At 44.7% G+C, this 24573-nt stretch overlaps 1 protein-coding gene across 1 annotated transcript in view; it reads right to left on the bottom strand.

Moving 5' to 3' along the window:
• gabbr2 (gamma-aminobutyric acid (GABA) B receptor, 2) overlaps positions 1-24573 on the bottom strand; it is a 203150-nt gene that overhangs the window by 138122 nt on the left and 40455 nt on the right. Inside the window, exon 2 of the mRNA XM_038725903.1 lies at positions 13628-13765. Coding sequence (XP_038581831.1) covers positions 13628-13765 — 138 coding nt within the window. The remainder of the gene's footprint in view (positions 1-13627; positions 13766-24573) is intronic.

Here is a 24573-nt window from a genome sequence, read left to right as displayed (position 1 = left end):
AGAGCAGGACATACAATTTTGAGAGCCATGACAACATTAAAAATCAGGTGAAAATTGTAATTATTTAGCTTAAAACATGCCTTTAAAAAGAATTCAGTCAAAACTGAAGGAAACGGTCATTTGCGGTAATACATGCCAATCCATCCACTTGGAAAATTCAGTGGCAATCTATTTACTAGTTGTTAAGATATTTCAGTCTGGACCAAAATGGTGAACTGACCAACTGATCTTGCCATCCCTGGAGCCATGATAGAAAAACCAACCTGTCCCGTTCTCAGTCCCGACTCATCACATATGGACACATGGTCAAGACCCATCTGCATCAGTTTGTAACGCACAGTGGGTGGACGGAGGGCCAGCTAGAACCTGGACTTTCAACCAGGAGACCGGTGTTCGTTTCCCGTGTGAAACAAAAAGTCAACATTGTTCAAATTTATGTTATGGAGGTTACATAAATTGCATAAGTTATGTAAGTTACGTTACTTAGCTTATGTGGTAACAGCACCTACTACCACCTTTGGTGCCTAAACCTAACCAAATTGCAACATTTCGCAACTTTAACAAGGGGCTGTTTCAAAACATTTTATTTGGAAAGTCCAACTGGATGTTGCATATTTATTGTTGCTAACCATTGCTAACTTGACCGCGGAGCCCTAAACATTAAAAAATTACGCTAAAGGGGTACCTATGGCATTAACAAGCGACGCCAAGTGTCCACTTGTAACGAGTCGGGAGTGAGAATGTGCTACAACCAAAAAACATAACGCCTAAATATATAGTATTTAATTTTGTTACCAATCAAGGTAGACATGAAGGACCCGTTGCCCTGGGATAAATCAAATATGTCAATACCTTGTGTAAATTCTATGTCAGACTTTGACAGGAATTAAATTGAGCAACTTTGAAATGACTAAAGCACTGATCAACAGTGAAATCAGTTATGGTTGCTGCTATGTCATTACAAAATTGTGAACAAATATACATACACATATTTACAGACTCATACAAGACAGCATTTCCATTTTCTTTTGGCATTAATGTCATATTCTATGGAGATTACTGTGTATCTTTAGAAACTAAGTAGATGTTGTCTGAAGCTAGAGAGACATTATCATTTATTACCACTTATAATACGGGATCCCATTTGTAGCCGCAGACTAAAAGAGAAGTATTGAATGACTGCACCAACAGGGAATCAAAATAGCATTGAGCTCAGTATCAACCTCAAGGAGGCTTAACGCTTCCGCAGTCTGATGCCCCGATAAAGAGAAAGAGGATCGTGTGGGAGGAGAGAGAGATAGAAAAGAGTGACACAGAGGAAATGAATTTAATCAAGTAAGGAGGTGGAGAGAGTGTTCTAGCCTTTTTGCCTAGATCTGGTGTTTGTCACACAAAACACTTTGATCACTTTTAAGACAGATGCAATTTAATATACTAAACAGTTCAGGCAAGTGTAATTAAGGTAAATGCAGCCATCATGAGCACAGCTGAGTGTTTTACTGTACTGTGTGACATGTTGTTGGAAATACATTTAATAATAACTTTATTTACATATTTTGCATATTTTGCCAAGAAAAACCAGTATTCCCAGAAGGCAATGACGATTAATGGGGGGTGGCAAAGGTACAGAGAATAAGCCACATGCCATTGGTGAGAGAGTTCCAGGTTCAATTCCCACTGTGACACATCCACCAATGTGTCCCTGAGTAAGACACTTAACACCTAGTTGCTCCAGAACCACTGACATATATAGGAATTGTAAGTCGCTTTGGATAAAAGCGTCAGCTAAATGAATGAATGTAAAAAACACAAGATTCAAAAAGAGAGCAGAGAAGACAAATAATGATGAATGGTAAAAGAGATAAAAACAATAAGAATAAATTGAATTAAAGCAATAATTAGAATACATCACACAAAAGCAAGTTTTTTAAGGGGTTTTAAGAAGGGATTTAAAGAGGTCACTGATTCTGCAAGCCTTTTCTCCTCAGGCAGGTCGTTGAGGGGCCCTGATGGCAAAAGCCACCTACTTAACAGTAACATTTTTGAATTAGGCCAATCTACTGTGGAAATCAGGTTAAATCACTGTACAAGTATACTGTACAGCAGGGAGGGATGAGGGAAGGAAGATGAGGAGGAGCAATAGAAAGGATGGAAAGCACTCAGTAATGATCTCTTCCATTTCCTCTTTCTCACTCACCAAGTTTGTCCTCATCTTCTTTCCTTTACTCTCTCTCTTTCGCTCTCTCTCACTCTCTCTCTGAAAGGGATGTTTCCGATATTAGTGAGCTGTGTCAGACAGTTAAACTGCCCTTTATTGATCCTCTAAGCTTCAGTCTTTCCAAGCAGCTGTTATGGTTTTAATGGCTTGTAATGGAGCCGGGTCCTCTTTGATGTCCAATTGCTCAGTGAGTTCACCCTTGTTTTTGATACAGTTTCAAAGGATCCTCCTAATGCTGGCCTCGGAGAAGCCCGTTTCCGACACAAATTTTTGGGTCGATGAGCTACCTAGCCCTGTGATTCTATAATGTCCCTATAATGGGAAAAAAATCAGAGGAGATGAAGGTGAGAGGAGTGGAAGCAGTCTTTCTGGGTTTTGGGAAAGCTCACTGGCAACGTGGTGCTGTGATGTGGATTAGATAGAGCTTATTCAGACCTTACTGAAACAAGAAAATGACACACTCAGGTTTGAACATAACCTGTAAAGACATTAAAATCGTATAAAAAGTTTACTTGATATAAGCTTACAGTTTATTGGTTAACTGCACCTCACCACTTGTGGTGTAACTATTTTGATTCTAAATCGATCACAATGAGTTTTCGATTTTGATCTTCAAAATCAAAAGCGGGATTAGTGATTCTCCCAGTATTTATTTCTTTTTCCATTCCTGCCTACCACGTTGGGCATGTGAAACAACACAGCACAGCATATCGATAGTCAAATCGAAAAGCATAAAACAAAGAAGCACTGTTATGTATGATCTTGATTTTAACCCACCTTGGATAACTATTATGTAAATTATCCAGTGTTACTGTGCGAGATGGATGGAGTACAAAAGTATTCTACTTAAGTAAAAGTACAATTACTTTGATGAAATTTTACTTAAGTGCATGTAAAGTTACCGGTATAGAAATCTACTCATGTAAAAGTAAAAAGTAGCTCATTTAAAATTTACTCAGAGTAAATGTAACTTCCTCCTATAACAACTTATTTATATTGGTTTAATATCTTATAGCCTTGTTATACTTATTTAATTAAATTGCACTCTTTTACGATTTGATAAGGGAACAAAGGGATGAAGACTTCCGGGAACCGGAGCAACGTCATCAGTCAGCGCCAAGCTATGACGAGCTCTTGGAGGTGGTGACACGAGCAGTGGGCAAGCTCCAGCTTGATTGGCCGCAGGCCATGCCAGACACACAGGCTGCCAGTAAGCTGGATGAGCGCTTCCTGCAGCGCCGTGCGCCGCCTCCGTGCGCCCTCCGCGCCGGTCTCTGCCCTTTTTCCCGGATTTGCATGACGAGTTGTGCAAATCCTGGGGCAAGCCCTTCTCAGCACGTCTGACTGCTCCCCCGCTCCGGGTTTACAGCGACGTCGCGGGGGTTAAGGGTTCTGGTTATGGGATGATTCCCCGGGTTGAGGATGCTTTGGCCAGCTATCTCTCACCCGGTCTTGCGTCGTCCCTTAAAGAGCCAGTGCTGCCTACCAAGCCATGTCACGTGACATCTGCTCTGGTGGGCAAGGCGTACATGGCGGCGGGCCGGGCTGGTGCGAGCCTGCACACGATGGCGGTTTTGCAGGCATACCAGGCCGACCTGCTGAAAGACATGGACTCGGGAGGAGGCTCCTCTGAGGAGGACATCGCTGAGCTCCGCAGAGCTACGGATTTGTCTCTCCGAGTCGCAAAGGAGACGGCCCGCCATTGGCCTGGCACCTGTGGCTCAACCTATCGAGCATTCAGGAGAGGGAGAAGACCTTCCTGCTTGACGCACCGGTCGCGACCTCTGGCCTGTTTGGCGAGGCGGTGGACGCCGTCGTCAGCAGGTTTCAGCATGCCAGGACGCAAGGGGAGGCGTTCCAGCAGTATCTCCCGCGCCGGTCCAGGATGGCGGCGGCTGCAGAGAGACGGTCTCAGCCGTCGTCCAGCTCCTACCACCAGAGGCAGAGTGTCGCTTCTCGAGGTCCCCCTCAGCGCACCCGGGACTCAAGGCGGCACTCTCGCCCACAGCCCCCCGAGACAACGGATCTGAGGACCGTTCTTCAGTCTCATCGGGGTCGGGGGAAGAAGTCCTGAGAAGCCCCCCGAGAGAAGGCGACCGAGATCCCCTCCCTCATGGCAGCTAAGGCAGCAGGCGGCTATCCCGCCGTGTCAACGTTCAGGACACGCTAGCCTCCAGCGAGCACGCGCCGTTCTGCCTGCCCCGAGGGGCCGCAGTCCAGAGGCGCTCTGGCTCACACACTGCGGGTTATCGGCAGGTTTTCCCTGGCGGACCTCCGTTTCAGGGTGCCACCGGAGACCTACGCATAACTGGATTTCGCAGGAGCTTGGCGGAGCCTTGCCAACATTTCCCCGTGGGTCCTGCGCACCGTCATGGAGGGCTACAGGCTGCAGTTCCGGGTCCGCCCCCCAGATTCAATAGGGTGGTCTGGACTGCGGTGCACTCAGAGCAGAGCCAGCTGTTGGGACAAGAACTTCACTCTCTGCTGGAGAAAGGGGCCATAGAACTCATTTCCCCGCCAGTCAGGGAGTCCAGGTTCTACAGCTGGTACTTCATAGTTCCCAAGAAGGACGGAGGATTGCGTCCGATTTTAGATCTGCAGTCCCTGAACCAATCTCTGAGGAGATTCAGGTTCAGGATGCTCACAATCCCCGCCATCATCAGTCACATCCAATCCGAGGATTGGTTTGTCACGATAGATCTGCGAGACGCATATTTCCACATCTCCATCCGTCCCTCTGACAGGAAGTTCCTGAGGTTCGCCTTCGGGGACCCAGCGTACCAGTATCGGGTTCTTCCGTTCGGCCTAGCCCTCTCTCCTAGCAAGTTCACCAAATGCATGGAAGCAGCTCTGGCCCCGCTGAGGCTCCAGGGCATCCGCATATTAAACTACATCAACGACTCATCTTGGCTCAGTCTCGGGAGTTAGCGGTTCGGCATCAAGATGTCGTCCTTGCCCACCTTCAGCGTTTGGGGCTGCGGATCAACGCAAAGAATAGCGTGCTGACGCCCGCCCAACGGACTACGTTCCTAGGGGTGGTGTGGGACTCGACGACGTTGCGGGCCCACCTGTCGCCTGCACGTGTCATGTCCATAGACCAGAGTGAAGCTAGGCCGCACCATCACTGTGAAACACTTTCAGAGGGTGTTGGGTCTCATGGCGGCAGCGTCCAGCGTAATCCAGTCTGGCCCGCTGCACATGAGAGCCCTGTAGTGGTGGTTAAAATCCAAGGGATTCACACCGAGGGGAAATCCGTTCCGTCTGATACAGGTTACGAGCAGGTGCCTTCGTTCCCTGTCAGTATGGAGGAAGCCTTGGTTCCTGTCCCAGGGTCCCGTGTTGGGAGCGTCATGTCGGCGGACAATTATTTCGACAGACGCCTCACTCACAGGGTAGGGCGCGGTCATGGACGGCCGCTTTGCGAGAGGCTCCTGGCAGAAGCATCATTTCTCTTGGCACATAAATTGCCTGGAAATGTTGGCGGTTTTCAGAGCTCTGAGGAGTTTTCTGCCTGCTCTCCGCGGTCGCCACGTCCTTGTCAGGACCGACAACACGGCGGTGGTGGCCTATTTGAATCACCAGGGGGGTCTGCGCTAGCGCCCGTTATGCAAACTGGCACATCGGATCCTCCTGTGGTCCCAGCAGAGACTGCTGTCCCTCAGAGCGACATACGTCCCTGGGACCCAGAATCAGGGAGCAGACCTGCTGTCGAGACAGGGGCTGAGGCCCAGGGAATAGAGACTCCACCCCCAGGTGGTGGAGTTATTAATCCAAAGGTTCGGCCCCATAGACGTGGACTTGTTTGCGTCTCGAGAGACTACGCACTGTCCCCTGTGGTTCCCCCTCTCGCCCCCAGCCCCGCTAGGGCTTGATGCCATGGTGTATGCGTTTCCCCCAGTCGCTCTGCTCCCGGGTGTTCTGGAGCGGGTCCGTCAGGACGGTGTCAGCCTACTGCTAGTAGCCCCGTTTTGGCTGGCCTGAGTGTGGTTCTCAGACATAATATCGCTCCTCAAGGGCCAGCCTCCCTCTGAGGAGGGACCTGCTGTCTCAGGCGGAGGGCCAGGTCTTTCACCCTTGCCCCGCCCTGTGGAGACTGTGGGTCTGGCCGGTCTACCTCTGGTTACTATCTAAGCCAAGATAAATCGGAGGCCCATGATTTACAGGAGAGGAAAAAACATTACGGTGACTATGTCCACTTTTATACAGTCTATTGTGTCTACAAGGACATGTAACTATGATCAGAGTGGAGTTCCTTCATTTGCACTTGTGGTGTGAAATTAATTGCACCCCTTACATCCTGGAGCTGATGAGCTGATGTGTGCAGGGAAACTGGAACTGGTTTGACTTTTATCAATCATTCAATGCAGACGCCTGCTATTCTTTAAATTATATTTGTCTGTTTAACCTAATCTTTTTCTCCTCTGTTCCCTTTTTTTCCTCCACAGTGTGCCTCGCAGTGATTTCTCCTTCCTGCTCCCTTACCCATTTTCTCTTGTGATTTCTTTTGGACTCTTCTTTAGTGCAAAAATAGCTGTCTAGTAACCTGTGTCAAATTGATTAAGAGGATGTATTTCGGCCTACAAAATATAGCCATGTCAACTTCTACATGCGTCTGAGCAATTGTTACAAGTAATTTTAGATAGATTATTAACAAATTCTATTTATCATAGGATTTAATTTTTTATAGCTTTACTTATCTAGAAAATACAAGCATACACCCAGCTAGCTCTTCAAAGTGCTATAGACTCTATGACCTAAATAATAAGTCCCTGAGCGAAACATCAAAAAAAAGCTTGAACTATTAATGTCTAGTTTGTTTATTGTAACTTGTGGCTGGCAGGTCCTGCACCATCATTAGTGCCGTGAGTATGACACAGTGATTTTCTTTTTACTCGCCCTCCTTTAGAAAACTACTGGAGGAATGATAGTACTCAAATGCAAGGGTGGAATTCAGCATGCATTCATCGTGTATTCCTTTTGAATGTATCATAAAGACCTCCGTGTCAGATAGATGTGTCAGTGGTAAAAAGGAAGAACGACAAAGTGTTTCCATGTGTTGTTCCTACTTCATTGGGAAGAACAGAAACAGAAAGATGTTCTGTCAAAGCCCTTGTTCTTATTGAGTGCCTGTGAACTAGCATGTTTATTCAATATGTGACACCCGTTAATGACTTGTATTCGACAAATGTTGCTAATTAGCTAATTACTGTGTTTCCTGTCATTGCGAATAGGTATAACAGCGCGCATTAGCTCAGCTTTACAGTACGTGCTGTTGCATTCTACAAGTGCAGGCTGCATTCATGACCAAAGAAGTCTGATTGCACAGTATAGCGTATAATTAATATTTTCTTTTGTCTCTTTCTGCCTCTTTTTTGCCTTCAGCAATAAGAGAGAGAGAAATTGTGATTTACAGAAGGCTCATTTGTCTAAGAATTAGCTTTGCTTTATATGTCAACATTTGCCTTCTTCAACAGTGGCCTGTTCCTGATATCTGGAATGTTATTTACAACCCATAAAAAAGGATGTTGAATTGTCCTCCTACTCACTTTCCAAATGGTACCACAAATATGGATAACATGACAGAATCAAGTCCTTGCCCATTAAAACAATGGCACCAAGTGCTTCTCCAGCCAGTTTATGAGGTAACATTAATCCAGAGTTGTACTGGGTTAGGTTTCCTGTTTCCCCTGCGTGTAGTCTAGAAGCTTTGAGACAGTATGGAAATCAGGCCTAATTGCTGCTCTCTCATCCTGTCTTTTTCCCTATGGCCATGTTCTGAGTCACACTCAGAGAGAGAGATGCAGACAGAGAGAAATTAAACCATAGGACTGCACCTTGTACATAGTAAACATACATAAACACACTTACGACCAAATATGAATATGAATGGTTTACAGGTGGACAGTTTATATAACCTTCAGTTTCCACAGAGAAAAACCAGCAGACGCACGCAGACACACACACATACACACACACACACAAACACAGCACAAGATGGGCCTCATGATGTTGATATACGATGATCTACTGTGGCGCTCACACCATCCTTGCCCTCTGAGATTTAAGTCTAAACTTTGGAAGTCATGAAATATAGATTCGGTACACAAGAGGATTTGACGTAAGTGAGGCAGAATACTGCAGCGCTAGGCATGACATGTTTTATTGAAGTATCCAGTGTAGCATTCAGGGAGAGAGAGATAAAGAAAATGGGAAAAAGAAGACCCCTAAAAAGTTGGTGGAGGCATCATTCAAAAAAAAAAAAAGAGAGAGAATGCTACACTGGAGGGAGGGAGGGAGGGATGCAACTTTGCTCTCCCTAAATTGCCTGGTTTGACGAAGCATCAGCGATCAATACAGTAAGTGCAGAAGAAAAATGGGCTTCATATACAGATAAATATTAGCTCTATGTCCAGGTCTTGACCACAATACCTTGAGAAGGAGCATCTACCTTTTCCTCCTCCCATATATTGACTTCATTATTAAGTGTCCCTAAAAGATAAATGGATCAGAGGTTTGGAAATATCGGAACTATGACACAGAAACACAAGACAGGAGCCTGATTTTCTGTGCTGTTTTAACAGTTGGAAAAAATACCGACACGACACAAAAACCCTGCCTTCCACAATGTAAGTCTATTTCTACAAATTATCAGTTTTGCAGGAATAACGCTTCCTTGTCTTCTTCTCTTCAAAATGATCGGGAAGCATAATTTTTCATTACACACTTGACATGGCTGAAAATGAACAGCGCTACCAGTGATAGGCCTAATTGGTGAGCGAGGACAGGCCAGCAACTGGTGAGAGGGTGGGTTAGGGCTATTTCCTAGCACTCAATGAGCCATTTACAGAAAATAGACACAACTGCTATGGAGAGGAAAGGGACCTCTCGTAAGCTAAGAAAAAAGTGTAGAGTGCAGAATGTTGACTGGGTACAGATACCTGTGCCAGCAAGTATTTTCAAAGCTCGCCAAATGCTTTCTGGAATTATATAATATCATGGTGAGAAGAACACAAGATTAATCACAGACCAAGATGGCTGCCAAGAGGACAGCTTCAGCATTCATTGTCTTGCTGAAATAAAAACACAGCAATCAGTGGCATTTGTGGCTGATGGCAGCTCACAAACACAGCTGCGTCTTGTCCTCTTTTATTTGAATTTCAGTTTTATGCTCTTACAGTCTGTGTCTGCTCCTGTCTGTCTATTCCTCCGTCATTCCCTCAATCCGCTCCTCGCCATCTGTCCATTGGCCCTGGTAGCATTCTATCCACCATTTTAATTTGCTTGGGCAGTCATTTTAACACGTGTACAGTACTGCATTACAAAATGTGACTTTAAGCACAGAGCCGAGGAGAGCTGCTCAGGGAATGAAGTCGACAAACAAGCCACTTCACTGGCATCACAGGACACGACAAAATCAGAAAGTGTCAAACAGATCAATCCTTACGTACAATACTGTACAGAGCTTAACAATACACTGCTGGCAAACTGATCACTATGACATTCCATCTGTGAGCGTGGCTGATCACTATTATTAGTGTTATCTTATATGACATGCTGGCTGTTTCACTGTGGTGTTTTATTTCAGTTGCTTTAACAATGTTCAGAAGTGATTATTGAAAATGGCGTCCTCAACATTATCTGATATTTCTCCAGCCAGAGATTCTGAACAGACTTGGTGATAGTCTTTAACATTAAGGATTTATACATTAAGAAATTAAGGATAATATAACTATAATACAGAAACTTAACTTATTTACATTGAAAACATTGTTAAATAGGGTTTCCAAAATGTGATTATCAGTTAGTTATGACTATTCGTAGAGAAGTTGGCTTGCTACAAGTCTTTAGATTGCTTGATTGATTTTTTCAATGTTCAAATCACAATAATAAATTGGCAGATTGTTTAACAAGCTTTATTGCCTTTTCCCTCCCTTTGTACGGAGTTTTGCCCTATTTTACAGTACAAGACGACAAGCTTACAAGGCTTACAAAAACTACCCTAACGACTCCTTTGGTTGCCTCAGTTGGTCACTTGACCTTCACCTTGCAAGTCGCAGCAGTCCTTCGAGAGTCTCCTAGTCTGGAACAAAGTAACTGCAGCTTCCTGCTTCTTCCTCTTTTTCTTTCTGCCTCATTCTCCTTCCTCCATCTTCTCACTAGCCACCTTTATACAGCTTGTTCAAGGCGTAATTGTTGCGTTGCTATTCTGCCTCGGTTGACGTGTGTGGGTGTGTTAGCATGGCGGGACAGGGGTGTGAAGCTATGATGATGTGTTGACGCTTAAGATGATGCTGTGTTACACACCAGGTCTCTTTTGCTTTCCGAACATTGTTGCGATCTAAAATCACACACTGGGGCAGCATTATTTCGGGATTTTTTGGTTCAGTGTAAAAAGGCAAAGATGGCATAAGGATGGGTCTTCTTTACGGAACTATTGCAGGATCTCTGTTTAAGGACCAATTACTATTACTAGTATTTTCATAACTGCATCATCCCCTAACTCTAACTGGGAGGTTTCAGTATACATTTCTTTTAAGACATTATTCCACCTTCAAAGAATACAAAAATATTGGCACTGATACTACCCTTCTAAACCCTGCTGTGCTTTAAGTATGAATATGTGCACTGAAGTGTGCACATAGAGAGTAATGAACGGGTATGCAGTGGGAGTTTATTTTTGTTGAGCCTTTCAAAGGTGACTTCATTAGGCATCAACACTGATTGAAAGCTATTTTTATGGGTGTATGATTAAGCTTTTTCCAGGAATGGTTGTTCTCTCAGCTATCTCTACTGTAGATAGTATCTGTGAGATCCCTGTTTTGATGTGGAAATGATGAGCTTGTTGAGCCTGGCCCAGAAAATCACCATGAAATATTCTCTAGTTCCTTCCACACCGACTCACGCCGTGCAGATGGGGTGCCAGAGTTGGATAATAAATATGCAGGGTGTCAGAATTCAGTTTTAAAAACAGATTGCTGCTGATGTGGCCCTCTAAGTGTGCAGGATTCAAAACTTCTAGTCATCTCTCCTTCGCTCTCTCTCTTCCTCTTTTGTTCAGGGAAGGCTCCTCCTCTTCTCACACCCTTCCTCTCTTCATCCCCTCCTTCGGACAAAAGCATTATTCTAGCTTGGAGCAATGGCTAACAACCTTTCACCACAGTTGTTGCAAAAGCAAAGTTGGCTGTCTCTCATAAAAATAATTTAGCATACAAACACATTCATACACACATACACATCCATGTACACATACGCACAAAGTATAAACAAACACACACATTTAATGGGAATACATGAACATCAATGTGCTCAGAGATGGGGCGAAAGAGAGGCTCAGGTAAACAATCCAGCTGGCAAGTGCATGGGCCAGCTTGATGGGTACATGATAACAAAACAGAAAAGTGCCACCTTACTGTGCATTTCTGCCCCACTGAACAACCAAAAGCTATCTGGTGTGTTGTTTACCTCCACTGACGTGTCTTTCTGCAGATTTCCAGTGCACATTATAGTCGCTTGGTGAGTCATACTCTGATGAGGATGTTGCTCAAGTCTGCAAAGACACCTTGCATCTCAAAAAACATTCACCTATGGTTTCTGATATTGCACAGTGTCACACCAGAAATATAACAACACACATAACTCACACACACTTATTTATAAATAAATGAACACACAAGCAATGGCCGATAATTATGTTTATGATGATACTACTAGCTCATCAATAGACACCTGTTTCAACATAAAATAAGTCTCCACACTGTGCTGAACAGCTAACTGATTGGAAATTATCTTTGTACCTACACATCTGCTGACCTAAAAAAAAGCAATTTAGTTGCTTGTGGCAACAACGACGACAGTTACCCTTGGTGTCGAATACAAGTGTGTGCATCTCCTTTAAACAGAGGTACATTCTAGGTGTTTTCTTAGCCATTTGCCTTTACATTTCCACCCACAACCCCTTGTTGTCTGGTATTCAAGTGGCGTCACAACGTGTATATGGGACCAGACCAGCATGAATTTTTTGGTGGGTTGTTGGTGTGGGTCTGAGTATTAACAGTGAAAAGAACCCAGTTGGTAAAGTGCTTTAGGGAACTCATAGTACCAGGCAGAGTGTTCTGCAGAGCAGAAGATTGCTACTCCACGTCTCACAGGTAATCACCACCAAACAAGCCAATAAATAGGGAAGAGAGCGTACACATACACACACCCGCACACACACATACAGACAACACAGACAAATACTTAAAAGCACTTAAAATTCAACTACAGCTTGAACCCCTCTTTCTAGACTGAGATCATTACCACTGAAAGGAAGTGAACACAGAAAAGATTTTTCATCCTTTCATTCCCTCATCCTGCTGATCTTTTCACTCCTGACTGACCCTAACAAGACAGCGAGCGAAAAGGAACATGAAAAGCAGCATATTCACAGTAATTGCAAGCCCAGGAAATACGCCACGTAATGTGACATTCTCTTCAAAATGCAGCCTCTTGAATTATGCTATCTCTTCCAAGCATAAGCTTCACTTCTTTCTTATCTGTGCCCGATAACCTTTGTGGGATTTGCAGCAAATGAAATGTATTCTTTGGAAGGAGGCATTTTGCCCTCTTTGGTACTGCAGTACAGTGCACACTCAAAGAAACTGTAAGCAATAACTGAGGGGGTCAAAAGTTTACCAGATGCAGAAACGAGAGGTGTTTGATGCCTGCAGTGACCAATTATCAAGCTGTACCAAGTTAATGGCAGCCATTTAGCAAGCAAGAGTGTAATTGAATGGTAAAATCTATTATATGAATGTCTTGTAGGTAATTAACAATTACTGGACTTAGTAGTAACACTTTTATTAGCTAATACCAGCGGCAAAACGCCCCAAATACAATTTGATCATGTGTGCAACATGAAGCAGCGTGTCACTGTGAGGAGAAGCCCTCAGTCTGTTTTTTCCTTCATATAAACGTCCGAGTGCTTATTAGAAGTGGAGCTCAAATTTTTTACAACTGATTTCAAGCACTGTACTGTACAATAGGTTTAAACCATTTTGACTCTGTCTCTGATTGTAAAATGAGGGAGGATTCTACGGATTAGAGCAAGGCCAATTAGACATTCACCCTGGCAAGGTTAATGAAGGATTAAGGCATGAGTTAGGGCCCCTATGAAATCCCAGGACCTATCTGCACACTGCAATTCTATGGGACAAAAATTTTGGAAACTCAATTAAGTAGTAAATTCAAGTTTTCTACGAAGAAACTTTGGTATATGTGTAAATACACAGGAGTCTATATAATTCTATTCTGCCCACTGATGGACTTGGCACAGCAGCATAAGCGATTCACAAACACTGTACATATATGCTGTGTACCACATACACACACATACAGACACATACATGACATATACAAAACCATCCCTACCTGCACCAGATTCCAGCCCTCCAAGGATTCTGCGATGATGGAGGTCACAGAGGGGCAGACGCCGCCAAAAATCATCAGGTGTTTGGGACCATAACATATGGCATCAAAGAAGGCCCTCAGCCCCTTGGCGTTGTCACACTGCAGACACAGAGAGGTGGAGAGGGTGGAGGTGAGATCAGGAATAAAGGGGGAAATGAGGTAGACAGAGAGACACAAGGAAAAGAGAGAAGGGAGAAGGGGGAGGAAATGAGAAAAAAGGCAGAAACACTGAATTTGAGATTAATGGTTAAGCAAGAAAGAGTGAGGATATAGGAAGAGAGTAGAAAGGGAGGTAAAAGTCATAGAAAACATTACAGCCTATTTCGGGTTACCATGTGGCTGGCACACAAGAGGAGCATCTGAATGTTAATTCTGCTTTGCAAACCCCATCAAAATTAAACATACAGACTTTGTGCTCCCCTGCAACAAATATAGGTTAAAGATAAATTATAAATTATTTTTGTTTGTTTAAAATGGCAGAATTAGTTGTGTACAGTTTTTGATAGTTTAAGATGAGAAAAAACTAATAACTTGATATTCCAATCTGTGAGTCATTCAATCAGTCAATGAATCAATAATTACCAAGGTGCTGTGCTCATTATATTTCCACATACTGTAATGTACACGATTTATGATAAACAATGTGACATTTAAATAACATTTGACTAGTTATAGGCTACTCTCTCAGAGCTGTGGCACATGCTACCATAGAGTAATTGCAGCTGTGTGTGTGTGTGTGTGTGTGTGTGTGTGTGTGTGTTTGTGTGTGTGTGTGTGTGTGCGCTCGCGTGTGTGTATTAAAACCATCATGTAAAACAATGTATTTTACAGGCTGTAAGAGCGGGCCCCGCTCCGATCCATTGCTGCAGAATGCAGCCATTTCACGTCACTATGGCAACCAGAGGAGAAGAGTGTGCAAAAGGGAGAGAGAGAAATGAGAGACGAGCTGAAAAAAACTGTGTAGGTTTCTATTGATTGCTACATGAGCTGGCTAACTGGTTTTGCTGTGATTCCCTCAGTTTGTAATGATATTCCTATCAGCAGTAAACACTTCCCCCCTCAGTCTTCTATTATTGGCACTCAATTCAGGATGTGTTCCTATGTGCAGCTGACAGATAGATGGACTTGCTGACTGAATGGCAGGTGGTGTGTGTGTGTGTGTGTGTGTGTGTGTGTGTGTGTGCGCGCGCGCTTTCTGACACAGTCCATCTCATCTGGAGAGTTATTTGACCTTGTTCGCCATCAGCCAGCAACTGAATGAGATTTCCCACTGAACAGCACAGCCGGCCCCTCCACAACACAGATTGAAAAAGTGAAATTCAAATGTGGAGGAATGAGACTCCTTACCAGACATGTAGGACTGTGTGCTGTGATCTGTTAGGAACGTTATTAAGAGCATGGCAGGTGGGATGCCTGCACAGCTGATTTACTTCTTGTGCTCTTCTCTTGTCTGTTCAATTGTTTTGAGAGGAGGGTAATAGTCGCAGAGCCCTACATTTATATGCTGCATAACACACATGAGCTGCTACAACCATCTTCCTGCATTGCATTTATCCCTCCACAGTTAGATTTAAGTCCTCAGACTCTTTTTGTGTGAATGCCTTTGAATTTTGGAAGTAGAAGACCAATGGTAAAAACACTGTTTTCCCTTGTGCACGAAGATTCATGCCATTAGAGAACAATGTATGCTGTAATGCCAGTCAAAAATAGACTAGATTGCGGATATGCCTCAGGTGAAATGAGCAGGAGAAGATGTGATTAGACACAGTAGGGATTCCTTATCCTGGCCACGCAGCTGAATAAAACAGCAAGCTATTAAAGAAGATATCATTCAGTTCTCTCCAACTGGCCATAACAAGGTGGGTTGATTGTGACTCTCAATTGGTTACTATGCAACAGAAAAGAAATGTGGGCAACTAAACTTGTCAATGTGAGTACAATAGAGCTTGGTGAGATTGCAGGTTTAAGCTGATTTATTGCGGACAGTGACAATGTAGCGTGGGTGGTAAAGAATGGTTATGTTCCTCACTCCCCCTGCAGCAAATAAAACAGTTTTACAGCATTTGAAACCGACAGACTGCCTGTGTGTGTGTGTGTGTGTGTGTGTGTGTGTGTGTGTGTGTGTGTGTGTATGTGTGTGTGTGTGTGTGTGTGTGTGCGCGCGCACAAGTGATTTTAACCCAGGGTGTCTGTGACCACACTGTCTAAACAGTTGTTTCCATATTTTTTGTGACTTTGACAAAACCTTCTCAACCGTCTCAACGGTTTTTCTTTTAAGGAACTACAAATAAGCTTTGCTTAATCTTGAAAAACACCACTTTTTCAAATGGGGAATGAGATGGACCATAAGGTTATATATACAGTGCCTTGCGAAAGTATTCGCCCCCCTTGAACTTTTCGACCTTTTGCCACATTTCAGGCTTCAAACATAAAGATATAAAACTGTAATTTTTTGTGAAGAATCAACAACAAGTGGGACACAATTATGAAGTGGAACGAAATTTATTGGATATTTCAAACCTTTTTAACAAATAAAAAACTGAAAAATTGGGCGTGCAAAATTATTCAGCCCCTTTACTTTCAGTGCAGCAAACTCTCTCCAGAAGTTCAGTGAGGATCTCTGAATGATCCAATGTTGACCTAAATGACTAATGATGATAAATAGAATCCACCTGTGTGAAATCAAGTCTCCGTATAAATGCACCTGCTCTGTGATAGTCTCAGAGGTCCGTTTAAAGCGCAGAGAGCATCATGAAGAACAAGGAACACACCAGGCAGGTCCGAGATACTGTTGTGGAGAAGTTTAAAGCCGGATTTGGATACAAAAAGATTGCCCAAGCTTTAAACATCCCAAGGAGCACTGTGCAAGCGATAATATTGAAATGGAAGGAGTATCAGACCACTGCAAATCTACGAAGACCCAGCCGTCCCTCTAAACTTTCAGCTCATACAAGGAGAAGACTGATCGGAGATGCAGCCAAGAGGCCCATGATCACTCTGGATGAACTGCAGAGATCTACAGCTGAGGTGGGAGACTCTGTCCATAGGACAACAATCAGTCGTATACTGCACAAATCTGGCCTTTATGGAAGAGTGGCAAGAAGAAAGCCATTTCTTAAAGATATCCATAAAAGTCTCGTTTAAAGTTTGCCACAAGCCACCTGGGAGACACACCAAACATGTGGAAGAAGGTGCTCTGGTCAGATGAAACCAAAATCGAACTTTTTGGCAACAATGCAAAACGTTATGTTTGGCGTAAAAGCAACACAGCTCATCACCCTGAACACACCATCCCCACTGTCAAACATGGTGGTGGCAGCATCATAGTTTGGGCCTGCTTTTCTTCAGCAGGGACAGGGAAGATGGTTAAAATTGATGGGAAGATGGATGGAGCCAAATACAGGACCATTCTGGAAGAAAACCTGATGGAGTCTGCAAAAGACCTGAGACTGGGACGGAGATTTGTCTTCCAACAAGACAATGATCCAAAACATAAAGCAAAATCTACACTGGAATGGTTCACAAATAAACATATCCAGGTGTTAGAATGGCCAACTCAAAGTCCAGACCTGAATCCAATCGAGAATCTGTGGAAAGAACTGAAAACTGCTGTTCACAACCGCTCTCCATCCAACCTCACTGAGCTCGAGCTGTTTTGCAAGGAGGAATGGGCAAAAATTTCAGTCTCTCGATGTGCAAAACTGATAGAGACGTACCCCAAGCGACTTACAGCTGTAATCGCAGCAAAAGGTGGCGCTACAAAGTATTAACTTAAGGGGGCTGAATAATTTTGCACGCCCAATTTTTCAGTTTTTTATTTGTTAAAAAAGTTTGAAATATCCAATAAATTTCGTTCCACTTCATAATTGTGTCCCAATTGTTGTTGTTTCTTCACAAAAAATTACAGTTTTATATCTTTATGTTTGAAGCCTGAAATGTGGCAATAGGTCAAAGTTCAAGGGGGCCGAATACTTTGGCAAGGCACTGTAGAGCTACAACAATTCCTTCCTTTTGTAACAGACTAATCTGCTGATAATCTTCTTGATGAATACATTAATCTTTTAGTCCAGAGAATGTCAAAAAATCTTTAAATTGCTTGTTTTGTCCAACCAACAGTCTCAAACCCAAGAAGTCTCAGTTTACTGTGACATAAACCAAAGAAAAGCAGCATTTTTGTGGAATTTGTGCTTGACAAATGGCAGTTTATCTCTTATGAAATATTTTTCTTTTGGTCGGCTGATCAAGTCATCAACTGATCCACTCTTATCATATAGCCTATGACATTTTCTCAGATGACTATGGAATCGCTCACCTGAGGTTACAGTGAGTAGGTAATTAAAAATGACTTTTTAGTGGTGGAAGAAATACAGCAAGAGAAAAGGCAAGAGAGCAAAGCAGCTTTGAGGAAGGCTAAAAAAGGCTAAATAAAAGTTACCTCGTTCTTTTTTCTCTCGTTCTGTGTTCATCGCCCCTTCTTCATTCATCCTGTCCTAGTTTTGCCAGGCACACATGCACACAATCTGTTGTGACTGCTCACAGAGCCTTGACCGGTGTGTTGTCATGCCAACAGTGTGGCTATCCACACTTTGTGCGCTAGTTGAGGGAGGAGGCCGCGGCAGGGCCAGTGTAGCCATAGTTATATTTAGTCTCTCATTAGGTAGCACAACCGCTCAGACATTAATCAATACTTATTCCGCTATGGAGGGTCTGTAAAGCTTAATACCAGATAGACAAAGAAAGACAGAGGGGAGAGAGGCGTGGTAATATAATTGACAAAAAGAGCGAAGACACATGGAAATAGTGAAGGTGAGGAGAGAAACAAGCACTTGAATAGAGGGAGAGAGACATGAGCAGAGAGGTATTAGCATTAAGCGCGCACTAATAAAGCCGAGTCAACGAGAGTTATAAACCTGTCCTCCATTATAACCCAACAATAGAGTAATTCATGACTGTGAGATTGATTCAGTAGCTCTCTATGATGATCAGCAGCTGCACAGTGCCCTGCAGATTTGCCTACAGTCCATCAATTATGGAAAAAGTACATTTTAATATCAAGTCTATATGATTTTTCTTGACTATAATTAAAATCTTTTGATCTCCTTTTTTAATGTTTTCCCCCATCACATGAGCCACTCCCTCTCTCCTATGTATTTGTTTCACTCTTTACTCTTATTCAGCACCATTGAGACATTTATGTATTTTTCCAAGAAAACCCAAGCAGGAGGTTTGGGTACATGCCATATCTTACATCCCCATTTTCCCCAAGAAATATGCACTAAACAAGGTACAAAAGGGAGACAAATCTAAGTGCCCTGAAAAAGACAAAAAGGTTCGGAAGAGAAACTGGTACAGTGAGAAAAGCATGGCAGCACTTAACTCCCAAGATGAGCAGCAAGAAATACTACAGCACTTTATTTCCCTCTTCACCCCCGTCTAAAATCTAATTCCTGGCATTTGGAGGCCATTTGGAGTAGATCGATGGGGTTAACGCCCGTAGTAATCTGTTTGACCGCCTTGGGAGACGGCCAAGGAAGGTGTGTACGTGTGTGTGTGTGTGTGTGTGTGTGTGTGTGCGCGTGTGTGTGTGTGTGTGTGAGGGTTGGAGGGGTAAGGGCGGATGGTGGAAGAACCTGGAGCTGGAAACTCAAGGCAGGCCTATAACCCTGTCTGATGTTGAAGAGCCATACACAGAAAATTTACTTCAGTAACTATAGCATGATACCCTGCTGTTCATACACACACTGGAATCTGACTCGAGTTATGCTTCAGTTGCTGGATTTAGATCTACTTGTTACAATTTTCAGGCCATATTATTTGTTATATTTTTTCAAAATGTCTCCTACTCAGATTGACATTTCAATACAGTGAGTTTGCACTGCTACCCTTACCATTTATGGGATATTGATGATGGGACTGTCCAAGGAGGAATTTATTTCAAATGTTTCTCAATCTATTGTCTCCATTACCTTTCCTTTAGTCTGACCTTAACACAAAGCTCCTTCATTATATGATGACATTAGCCCAGTGTTATTGTGCTACTGATAATTCACACTCAATTACGCTAAATGTGAGGAAACAGCTGCCCTGGAATGTCACAACAAAATGCAAATTTTTATGCAATTTCTACTGTTCCACAAAATAATTTGCATCCATTATACATTTTTAATCAAAATTCTTTAACACAGCTTTAAAATGGTCAGCATGCATCAATGCCCCCTTTTCTGAAAATAACTTCAAAGCACATTTCAGTAATAAGTCACAATAGGGGATTAACCAAAATCTTCACCAAAGTTTGAGGCACAGTTTTCTACAAGTTCAACAGCTAGAGTAGATTTCCAGTTTTCTCACAGGAAAGGCTTTATGAAATAAGTGCACAGAATACAATGCACTGCTTTGCATTCAGAGAAAACTACTTATAAGAATCAAACAGTTGAAAATTTTAAAACACGTACAACCACATTTTGGGGAAACTCTTTTTGAGGTATAGCCATTACTCAAACCCAAGCACTATGACAATTAACTAATAATTTGATTATTTCCTGAGGTAAATTAACGTCTCGGGTTACGTATGTAACCCTTGTTCCCCGAGAAGGTGAACGAGACACTGCGTCGGTGACGACACTATGGGAATGCTCCTGGGCGTGGCAGGGCTGAACTATGAATGAAACTACTCCAATCCTATTGGTGTTACTAGAACGGTAGTGTGTGACGGCGTAACCGGAGGGGGTATATAAGCACGCCGGCACATAGGACGCATTAGCCCTTTCTATGAAGCAAGGCACTCCAGGCGGGGTGAGGTGTGGTGGACCGACGCAGTGTCTCGTTCCCCTTCTCGGGGAACAAGGGTTACATACGTAACCCGAGACGTTCCCCTTCGAGGAAACTCGAACTTAGAACCCACTTAGGCCGCACCAAAACCCCGCCTGCCCCCAGCGTGCAGAACCTGACGGCACGACTAGGAGTAGAGTGCACAGGTGCCGGGTGCAGAAGGCAGGTCCAGACTGTAAAACCGGATAAAAGTGTGAGGGGTGGCCCAGCCAGCCGCATCACACAAATCCTGGAGTGACGCCCCTGCGAGGAGGGCCCTAGAAGCCGCCATGCCTCGAATAGAGTGCGCCCTTACGGCCATAGGTGAAGGCAAACTGCGCACCTGATAGGCCAGGGAAATAGTCTGAACGATCCAGTTGCTGATCGTATGTTTAGAAGCGGGGAGCCCAGCCTTGGGGGACCCGAAACACACCAGCAATTGGTCTGTCCTCAGAGTGTAAATACTCAGTGCTCTGACAGGGCAGAGCAGATGAAGTCTCCCGTCCTCCGCCGTCACATGAGGTGGGGGATGAAACTCCTGCAGCACCGTGGACCCTGCCAGTCTGGCCGGAACCTTAGGGACATAACCTGGACAAGGGTGCAGGATGGCCCTGACCCTCCCCAGGGCAAACTCCAGGCATCGGGGAGACACCGACAGTGCCTGGAGATCCCCCACCCTCCTCAGAGAGGTGATAGCGAGGAGAAAGGTCATTTTAAGGGTCAGGTGCTTGGCCTCAGCCGACTCCAGGGGTTCGAAGGGGGCCTCAGCCAGCGCTTCCAGAACCACTGCCAGGTCCCAGGTGGGAACCCTGGAACGAGTCACGGGTCTCATCCTCCACGGAGGAAGCGCACGACCAGCGGAAGCCTCCCCAAGGGCCCATCACTCAGAGGGGAGTGGAATGCTGCAATGGCAGCCACATATACTTTGAGCGTGGACGGGGAGAGGCCAGCGGAGAAACGGTGCTGGAGGAACTCCAGTATCACAATTACCGAGCAGGTAACTGGGTCCACCGCCCGTTCTCTGCACCAGGTGGTGAACACATTCCACTTTAGGCCGTACATCCTTCTCGTGGACGGGGCTCTGGAGCTGAGCAGCGTTTCGACTGCTCCTGTCGTCAGGCCCGCCTCTAGGAACTGCGCCCCCTCAGGGGCCAGACCCATAGCTGCCACAGGGCGGGGTGCGGGTGAAAGATCTGGCCCTCCGCCTGGGACAGCAGGTCTCTCCTCAGAGGGACCTGCCAGGGCGGGCCCTCGAGGAGCGATATTAAAACCCGAGAACCACACTTGTAGTAGTAGTAGGCTGACGCCGTCCTGGCGGACCCGCTCCAGGACCCCCGGGAGCAGAGCGACTGGGGGAAACGCATACAGACTCGGCCTCGGCCACGTCTGTACCATGGCATCCAGCCCTAGCGGGGCTGGGGGTGATAGGGAGAACCACAGGGAACAGTGTGCCGTCTCTCGGGACGCAAACAAGTCCACGTCTATGGGGCCAAACTCTTCGCATAATAACTCCACCACCTCGGGGTGGAGTCTCCATTCCCCGGGCCTCAACCCCTGTCTCGACAGCAGGTCTGCTCCTTGATTCTGAGTCCCAGGGATGTACATCGCTCTGGGGGACAGCAGTCTCTCCTGGGACCACAGGAGGATCCGATGTGCCAGTTTGCATAATGGGCGCGAGCGCAGACCCCCCTGGTGATTCAAATAGGCCACCACCGCCATATTGTCGGTCCTGACAAGGACGTGGCGACTGCGGAGAGCGGGCAGAAAACTCCTCAGAGCTCTGAAAACCGCCAACATTTCCAGGCAATTTATGTGCCAAGAGGCAACGTGACGGAAATCAGACAGCACGGCTACGGAGCGATGCCACGAGTGGAGGAGGCACTGGCTAGCTACCTCTCTCCCAACCTCGCCTCATCCCTCCGGACGCCGGCGCTCCCCACCAAGCCGTGTCGGATGACTGATCATCCGACATGATCTTCTGCTGCTTCGTCTCGATGTCAGGTAGGAAAATGGAGCTTCCAAACATAGCCAGAGTGCCTGCTGAATAGAAAGAAGCTAATGTGTCCTATGTGCCGGCGTGCTTATATACCCCCTCCGGTTACGCTGTCACACACTACCGTTCTAGAAACACCAATAGGATTGGAGTAGTTTCATTCATAGTTCAGCCCTGCCATGCCCAGGGGCGTTCCCATAGTGTCGTCACCGACGCAGTTTGAGTTTCCTTGAAGGGGAACCTGCCCTCCCTACACAGGGTCAGCCAAAAAGCATACCTAGAGCCTGCCCTTCACTTACAAGGCAATGTGGATGTTTGAACCCAAATCCTCTATTCTAACCAGGACTATATGTGGAACAACCCTGTAGAAACCAGCAGGGTGTGTCTCTGTACTGTATGTGTGCATCTGTGTGTGTGTTTGTGTGTGCACGTGTGTTATATTGTGACAAGAACAAGAGCTGATCAGAGCACCGGGCTGAAGCTAACCATGATGAAATGCCTTGTTAGCGCTGCAAACAGAGGCAGCTGCACCTGTCCCTCATCTAATGGCAAATTACTGCACCCAAATCAGCAACCTGAGGCCCAGTGCTGCACACACACACACACACACACATACACACAGACACACACATACACGTGTCAGTATGTGAGAGAGAAAACAACAGAGAGAAACAGGGAGGGGAGAGCCTGATCTGATGTCAGAAGCAATCTGCTCCTCATGCACTGCATTTATCTGTGACAAGGCCAACAGCACAGGTGATTACTGAGAACAAAACCCTCAAGAATCCCACTACTGAAAATGTGTTTTTATAGGTTAAGATTAGATGTGAACATGTTGTCACCTCATCTATTAAGATAATGGGATGCAATTTACACACACTTGTAAACTGTGTATATATATTATAGCTAAGTGTGAACAAGATGTGTGGTAATAACATTACTTGTCTCCATCCAATAAACAGAAGCTTTGCAACTTACACACTTGGCTTCAGTTATTTTAGAATAATTCTACAGTCTTTAGTCAGTAGATTTTACTTGTAATGCTTCAGGACAGGTGCACGGATATTTCTCTAGGAAACACCCGAACACCTTGAACAAAGAGGGATAGATGATAACCCAGAAATACCACATACAAACACACACGAAGAAAAAACTTTGAATAGAGAAAAAGATTCCTTGTCGTGCTTGTCGTCTTTAATACGTCACTCTTCATAATATGCCTATAAAGGTATGAAAAACAATAAAGCTGCAGACATGTGTCATGTTTTCAGCATCCATACAGCAGCAGTTTAGCCGATGCAAAAAGCTGGTCTCCTCTAACAGCTGCCTCTTGCGTTCACTCCTCATTCAATTATTTCCACATTTCCAAGCCAGGAGAAGAAATGTGAGCCAGGCTGAATCCAGCGATTGCTAAAACATATGTTTGGCATTATAAAGCCCTACAGAGTTAGCAGGGTGCGGCCGATAGGTCAGATCTAAAGGAGATTATCTATTTCCCCATGTACAAACCCAACTAATCCCCTAAACGCTGTCATGGCTGTCAATAAAAACTACTGTTGGAAGAGGAAGAACGAGAGGAGCCTGCTGAGTATGTGAAAGTTTTACTATTTGAGTGTAAAGGCAAGGCAACTGTAGTATCTTTGATTATCCTAATAGTAAATCAATAGTAATTTGATAAAGAGGATTCCCTTGAGTTCATTGGAGTCATAAAGGTCAGTGCTCCTCACTACTGACTAAACTTCCCACATAGCAGTGGCAGCCTCTTCCTACCTGTGTCCATCCTTTAGGGGTTGGGGGAAAAATTGATTCTTAGATGCATCGCGATACGGACGTGGAAGATTCTGACTCGATTAACAAATGTCAAAAAAACGATTATTTAAATGTTAATTGATAACGCAATGTTGACGGAACGCAAAAGGCGGAACTCACAGAAGTGCAGCTCCCGGACCGTCTGTGGAGTGCACATCACAGAGAAACCAGTGTTGCCCCTGTAGGGGAGAGCGGGTGAGTTGAGCCAGTTTTTACTTGAGGTATCTTTAAAGTGAGGACATGACAGTAATGTCTCCAACTTAAATATGGACATATATTTTAGGATGTGGTGCATCCC

Source organism: Micropterus salmoides, unplaced genomic scaffold (assembly GCF_014851395.1).
Source record: "Micropterus salmoides isolate LMB-PRFRI ecotype aquatic unplaced genomic scaffold, ASM1485139v1 Ms_hic_scaffold_17, whole genome shotgun sequence".
Classification (NCBI taxonomy): Eukaryota; Metazoa; Chordata; class Actinopteri; order Centrarchiformes; family Centrarchidae; genus Micropterus; species Micropterus salmoides.
Note: the sequence above shows the minus strand (reverse complement) of the source record. Positions and strands in the feature narration are given on the sequence as shown.